Below are 7602 nucleotides of genomic sequence, written 5' to 3' on the forward strand. Positions count from 1 at the left end.
TATTCTCAATAGACTACTTCCACCACCCCCCCCTCTCTCTCTTACACACACACACACACACAGACACACACACACACACACACACACGCACACACAGATTATTTTTATATGATTGACATCTGTTTTCATGTCGTGGAAAGAGGGAGAATGTTTTCTCCTTTCCAATGTCAAATGCACCGCCGACGCACTTTCAGCAATGCGCAAAACTCATTCGCATAAAAGCATTTATGCTATAGAACAGCAATATTTTCCGAATATTATGGAGCAAATGTATCATATTGTGAGTGTGTGTATCTTGCGAATATCCCAAAATGAAACCAACTTTACCGCCGTAACCTATCTGGCACGGACTTGAAATTATCATTCGTTTCCAGTGACCGGCATAATACGTCTCAACACACGTCCCTCTACACCTCCACATCTAGCGCTCCATGAGTACTTCATCTTTAAAAATTCGTTCATAGCCTTGAACACATACACAAGGTCAATGAAAAGACAATTGGCCAGGTATTATCTACGTGTCTAAACGAGGAGAGAATATCTCACCAAAAATAACTGGGGGGCTGGGGCTATAAGACAAAGGCCTATTCATCTAGGCTAGTATCGATTGAAAACTTGGCCAGGTATTATCTACGTATCTAAACGAGGAGAGAATATCTCGCCAAAAATAACTGGGGGGCTGGGGCTATAAGACAAAGGCCTATTCATCTAGGCTATTCATATGTTCTAGTCTTTTTCGTTTAACACTGACATAGATAGCCATACGAAAAGCATAAACGCATTCATTCTAGGATATGAAAGAGAAAATGCATAAGGCTTTACAGGCCCAAAAGAAGTGGCTACTTTTCGAGTTCAAGTACTCTCTCACCTTTCCAGACACGAGCTGTCGGTGTGGTCCAGGGCGTTCACGTGCGCCCGTGAACCAGAAGCGGGTATCACCGCAGTAGCTCTAATGATCGTATGGGGGGTGAGGAGGGGGGGGGGGGACTAGCCTTGTCTAGCAAATGAGAAAATGGAGAAAGGGGGAGTCCGACAGTCACTTTTACGTCAAACATGCGATGTGGGCGTGAAGCAGATAGAGAGAAAGAGAGAGAGAGGAGAAGAAAAAAACGAGGCATCACCGCCCTCACTTTCCGGGGTGCACCATTTCACTCCTCTTCGCCTCGCCGATCGCGTAAAAAGGCAAAGGGAGAAACAGAAAGAGTCGGTGTCGGTGATATCCCGCTGGAAGTTGACGGCTATGTGTGATGCCCAGACTTCAACATCGTTTTTCCATCCAAGTTTTTAAGATCTGTTACACGCCAATGGTTTTACCACACGTAGAATGGGATTAATTTGGTCCGGCAGATATATCTCACTGTTTCTTGCTGTTCAGTTAGGTGAGTGACCGTTTCACGGTCGTCCCGTTATTGTTGAAGAGTAGGTTATTAGGTAGTACCATTATATTTTAGTTAATATATAGCCTCGGCCTAATAGTGGCAAATTTAAGTTATTTGCAATTACCAAAATGCATTGGAATATCAACTATTCGATCGTTTCAGGCTATGTATGAAAATTAAGCTATTCACCTGGCTTGCAATTAGAACAATGTTCTTACACATTTTGTAGCATATTCTATGGAATGCGAGCCCAGGTTGTATCTTTTTTATTTTAGTAACGAGATATGGTGTAAAATATCTGCATTTTTGTTGTGTTTATTGCAACAATGAAAAACAAAAAAAAACATGCAAGCTTACGGAGTTGATATCGCATACTGTAATGTTTTTCGTTTGCATTGCATAACGTTAGCGCGTTTAAGGACTGCTGCTCCTCAGAATCCGGTGGTGGTGAGGGAGTTATTAATAATTCATGACACAGCAGCCGATCCATTGTAGAAAAAAAAACTCAGAGATGATTTGACTTGATATGATTTGTGAATGGAAATTTGTTTTTAAAAGACGCAAAAAGCCAATAATTAAAAATACTTGAAGTAGCTGTGTATATTTTCTTCGTACCATTGTACATGGATTAGTTCGCTGTAGCCTAGGCTATACGTGAAACATCTGATATCTGTATAATGGATTTCGAATTAATGTTATTGTAGTAAGATTTTGTAGTGTTATAGCGTATTTAAATACGCAGCAAGCAACTGTCTTAGTGACAGAACATTTCTAATGTTCCCTCAATTAATCAGAAAGCATTCGATGCTGATTTTAATCCAGCCCAATTCAACGAATTATCAACATCCAAATCAAATATATACTGTATGATGTAGCCTTTCCTTCAGTAGCCATATTTAGTTTTGATATTATATCGTTTAACTTAATTGTAAATAGCTTATTAGATGTGCATTACTGGCATTATAAAACGGTAACAACGTAAGGTCACATTTAGCCTTCGAGTATTACCTGGTCTAAGTGTAAGACTGGGTCCTCCGTGGGCTTTGGGGTGGCATTCAACGTTCATTTATCGTGTTTCCCTCTGTGTAAAGTCTTCATTTGCTGCGGATCGAGTAGTTTTGACAGTGTAGGTGGGTGTGACTGGCCAGTGGTAGCATTGCAGGCTGTTGTATACAGTATGGGGATCTATTGCAGGCTAAAATTGAGGTACGAATGTGAGTAACACGTGCTATGGATTCTCTAAGGCTCTGTCCTCATTTCACATATACTAGCTGGAATAACCCCTAAAATAAAATGACGAAATAGGGTTATAAGAATCGATGTAAGGGACAGCCATTTCCAACCTGTGGTCTATATATTACGCTACAGTAAACGAAATAAATTAAAGCAATTATATGGTGCACAGATAAAGCCTTATTATCTAGATCTGTATCTGTAGTTTTTTTACGGAATGCTGGCTCGCATGAAGGCAGTATTTGCACGGGAGCTCATTATAGTAAATCTTGCAGTATTCAAGGCTCTTGTGGCACGGCGTTCATAACCACATTGATAATATGTTAATCGTAGCCTGTAACAATCTGCTTTGCTGTAGAATGTTGGCAAGGTTAATTCGATCAAACCATGTCGCTCCAAGTGGAATAACATGTTTAATGGCCATACACGAATTCCTTCAGGTTGAGTGTAATTTTGCAATGTAGCCTATAGTCCGCTCATATCTGCCACGTCCACACTGTACCTGCACTACTACTAGTATCACTACTATTATTACTGGTTTTCGAGCGGCATGAGAGGATCAAGACGTCAGTTCATGCCGTTCGATGTTACATTATTTGGTGACCTTGTCAGATTTGACTAGAACGTTCCGCATAGCATATTGTGATGACACAGTGCAGGTTACAGTAGCTCGTGCAGGATGACAATGAGACTGGATGGCTAGCCTAACCGTATTGCTCGGAAATTGTGTATCTACACGTTGATGCATATTACCGTAAAAAAAAAAAAAACGTAATTAACATAAAGATGTTAGACTTAACATCCTGCATTGCTTATAATAAGCATATAATAAGATTAATCAAAACGAGAAAGAAAAAAAAAGAGTGTTTCGACGTGATTCCTCCCCATACATGATGTTGGAATTAACAACCGTGTAGCCTACGAGGCATATTCTGGAACCAATCGACCGGACACCACATGGAACTGTAACAACTGATCAATTGACCGAATCTCCTGTCTAACGAACCGAACATGCTCGGTGCGTCCCACTCTTGGCAACATCGAAATTGAGTTCGAGGAGGTCAAAGGGTTGATATATGCGTGTGCGTTTAGCAACAACCCTGTCATGTTCTTTATTAAATAAATAACACGATTTGAAAGCTAATCTAGTTTGATAAACATAGACACGGATTTACTGCAATTGACACTACACACACACACACACACACACACACACACACACACACACACACACACACACACACACACACACACACAGACAAAGCCATGCCGAGGGAAACACACCCCTTTTTATCAGTCAGCCGAGGCGCGCGCATTACCTCATCCTCCTTTGTCGCTGTTGCACGCATTCACGCGAAAATACGCTATGGGCTGGCATCACGCACACTTCCAACATGTGCGTGTAGGAACAGTGAGGAATTTTGGCATACAGGCCTACTCAGATGGCTATTTCACCAGGGAATAAATACTATTAGGAGATTTCTTGTTAACTACTAGAGTTTGGATAATAACCTGCCATTATTTTTAACAATCTATTAAACACACCATTATGAATGAAGGAAGGAAACGAATGAATGAATGAATACCCTGTAGCTCATTATATATAATTATACCGGATATGAATAATCATATAGAATATTAGACGAAATGTAATATAAATAGAAACAAGCTAAAATTATCTTTTATCGGAATCCTCCATGGAAAGTGAATAATATGCTGTTTTTTTTTCCAATTCCAGCTTATCTGCTACATGCGGTGAGAGCAACAGGGAAATGTGATAAGGTGTTCAAGGGGTTCTCGGACTGCTTGCTCATACTGGGTGACAGCATGGCCAACTATCCACAGGAGCTGGACGAGAAGGATAACCTAAATAAAATCTGCACGTGAGTAGCATCTCTCGCTCCCCCCAAAAAAGATCAGCAACATTTGAGAACGAAATTAAAAAGTGCACAAGCTCACAGCCTAGGCCTACCCCCCCCCCCCCCCCCCGACCAAACCGGTGGGGTCCAGATGGCACGAGGGCCCCCGGTTTAATTCGACAGCTCCATCATAAAGATCTCGAGCAGGCAGCAGCAGCAGCAGCAGGAGGAACACCCCCGCCCCCCCACCCCACCCCAACCATACCCTCCCCCCCCGTTTCACACACACAAAGCTCACACGTTAATTGCAAAGAAATATAGCGTCAACATGGCACGAGTCAGGGGTCAACATCAATAGCCTAGATTGGATTAGATACGGTGGCAGGTTCAGGGGAGCCAAGCGCCAGTGGGTGTCTCAATATGGAACATTGGAGGGTGGAGCTGAGTCTTTGGAATAGGTATGAATGAAATCACGTGCTGTAAGAGAATCCTTCACAGTGCAGAAGGTTACAGTAAACGTGGATCTCACTTCATTGGGGAGGTGTCAAACATGTAGCCTGAAATTATAGGCTATTATATGGCTATTATTATCATGAAATCATCATTCAATAATTCGTCTTCTTCTTCTTATTATTATTATTATTATTATTATTATTATTATTATTATTATTAATAAATACAATTGTGTAAATACAATTGTGTTAAATACAATGTTTGTTGTTTACCTATGGTATTACAACAGTTATTACAGCGTTACCGTTTAACAGTCTAACAGTAATACACAACCAATGGGATGAGAACAGTGTGTCATTATTACTAACCCCTGTCTTGTTACATATTTGATTTGCAGATTTTGGGATGACTTCCATTCATGTGCCACCACTGCGCTGGCGGATTGCCAAGAGGGAGCTACAGACCTGTGGGAGAAGCTCAAAAAGGACTCCCGAAATTTGGAGTTCCGGGGGAGCTTGTTTGAACTCTGTGGAGGGGGCAACGGAGCCTCCAAGTCCACAGCCCCGTTCGGTTTCACCATGCTTCTAACGGCACTTTCCGCCTTCGTGACTTGGCTTGCATTTTAGGAGAAAAAAAGAGAGAAAAAGAGAAAAAGGCAAAAAAACAAACAAAGAAGAGAAAACTAAAAGAAAACCAGAGCTAGCTATCAACACAAAAATACAAGACAAAAAAGACGTTTGATTTCATCTACACCCAAATGGATTTATACTTCATAAGGCGAAGGCGACCTGATTTTGCGAGAGACATTGGCAGGTCGTCTTCGGGGAGTGCTCCACCACCATATTTGTCTGACCTGGGGTCAATTACATTAAATATTTAGCAGGTGTTGAGTTGATGATGAAATGTTGATGGATCCTCGCCCGGCTACAATCGTGGAATTACATAGTATTAAAGTCAACGATGAATAATTAATATAGTAGGCCTAGACATCACTGTTACTGTAGGTGATTGTATAGAGCTGCTCACACAGTAAGCCTATTCTGTAGGATAATACGAGGCAACGCTTAGCTCAACGAAATCAACGACAGAGTGGCAATTTGCTCCAGGTCGGTCTTTCTGCCCTCCATGTTAGATATTTATTTTCTTCATTTATTTTTTGCCAAATGTATAATGTCAAGCCAAGTATACATGGATTGGGTGCTTGATGATCTGATGTTTGTACTTTCATAAAATATAACGGCTACCCATCACCCACGAGAAAAGAAATCTAACAATAACGATAATGAAAAAGAGAACTCAGGAATGACCGCAGGCATTCAATTGAAGTTTTTAGATGGTTATACGTGAGAATGACCGCAACACGATGACCTCAACAAGGCCAGTGTAGTGAAGGAAGGAGTGGCTGGAGAGGGATATGACTGTTGCCATTCTACCCTTGACGCATTTCCCCTTCCATTAACGAATAATCTACCCCAGGGTAGCCTATATATATATAAAAAAAAAACATACTTCCCACAAGTACAGTAGCACGATAATACGCAGAACGCGAAATCAGTAGCTGGATGACGTAAATTTTGCTAGCTTTATTTAGTGTTTCCAAGGCATAGACCACGTTTCACTGCCTTCAAAAAAGATGTGTATTCTGTTTGTTTGTTTGTTTGTTCGTTTCTGGGATGTTGCATTATAATACCTGACTATTCCAAATCATTTAAGTACAGAAGAGACTATGTATATCAAAAGCTTTTGAGAAAAAGACATAGATACTTTATTCCAAAAGAGTTTTAAAAACAGATTGATTATTATACAGGTATATTGAAAATCAGATTGCTACAATTATAAAGAATATTAAATAAAACAGTAAATGTTTGAACATAAGTGTGTGGTTTTGATTTTAACATATGAGTTACGATTTAAAAATGTAATATCTATTTCAACAACGAATCGAGATCTTCTCATGGTGTCAGTGCAGCGCCACATTTTGGCCTAGCAGTTGTATTTTGTGGTGTGTAAAGGCAGGAGTCTCGAGATGTTAGGCCCACTTATGAGAAAGGCTCGAGATGACAAGTCATTTATTTATCATTTAGCCGAACACGGCTTTCTTTCTCTCTCTCTCTCTCTCTCTCTCTCTCTCTCTCTCTCCTTCTCTCCCTCCCTCTCCCTCTCTCTCCCATGCACACACACACACACACACACACACACACACACACACACACACACACACACACACACACACACTATGTGATTGGCGAACGGAGACTGGCCTATATCGAGCGCAGGCGTGGTGTTTCATTATTAATAAGGGAGAGTCTTACAACAACCACGGCACCGAGTCACTTCATATTGATCTGGGGGAGAGAGCAGTGTAGCAGACCAAGAATCGGCGTTTATCTATCTGGGAAAAACCTTTCCATTTTTTTTTATTGTAAAATGAAACAGTCTTATTTGGAGTTTACATAAGGCGTCCATTACTCTTATCAAACATGAAATCAGATAGGCCTACAACATCGACGAAATAGCAGCACCAACTCGTCATGGGTTCATGGGCGAGCAAAAAAATGAAACAATGGAATGGATGAAACAATGGCCTATCATCGGCTGCCAAAGTTGACCAAAATGAACATATACTTTGGCAAAATATATAGCACATTAAGCAATTGATATTTGAAATATATTCACGT

General features: G+C 40.8%; 1 protein-coding gene across 1 annotated transcript; it reads left to right on the top strand.

Annotated features, from left to right (window-relative positions):
• Positions 1–1110: 1110 nt before the first annotated feature.
• nrn1a (neuritin 1a) lies at positions 1111–6413 on the top strand. The gene is made up of 3 exons (XM_083667285.1): positions 1111–1379; positions 4351–4495; positions 5322–6413. The coding sequence occupies exons 1-3, from the start codon at positions 1325–1327 to the stop codon at positions 5548–5550; spliced, it is 429 nt and encodes a 142-aa protein (XP_083523411.1). The 5' UTR covers positions 1111–1324; the 3' UTR covers positions 5551–6413.
• Positions 6414–7602: the final 1189 nt, after the last annotated feature.

This window comes from Argentina silus, assembly GCF_951799395.1.
Source record: "Argentina silus genome assembly, chromosome: 1".
In the NCBI taxonomy this organism is placed as follows: Eukaryota; Metazoa; Chordata; class Actinopteri; order Argentiniformes; family Argentinidae; genus Argentina; species Argentina silus.

Bases quoted from the DNA above. Each gene is read 5' to 3' on its own strand.
- nrn1a (XM_083667285.1), top strand. From the start codon at position 1,325: ATGGGATTAATTTGGTCCGGCAGATATATCTCACTGTTTCTTGCTGTT. The intron at 1,380-4,350 runs GTGAGTGACCGT...TTCCAATTCCAG, and splicing joins GTTTCTTGCTGTTCAGTTAG to CTTATCTGCTACATGCGGTG. The intron at 4,496-5,321 runs GTGAGTAGCATC...TTTGATTTGCAG, and splicing joins AACCTAAATAAAATCTGCAC to ATTTTGGGATGACTTCCATT.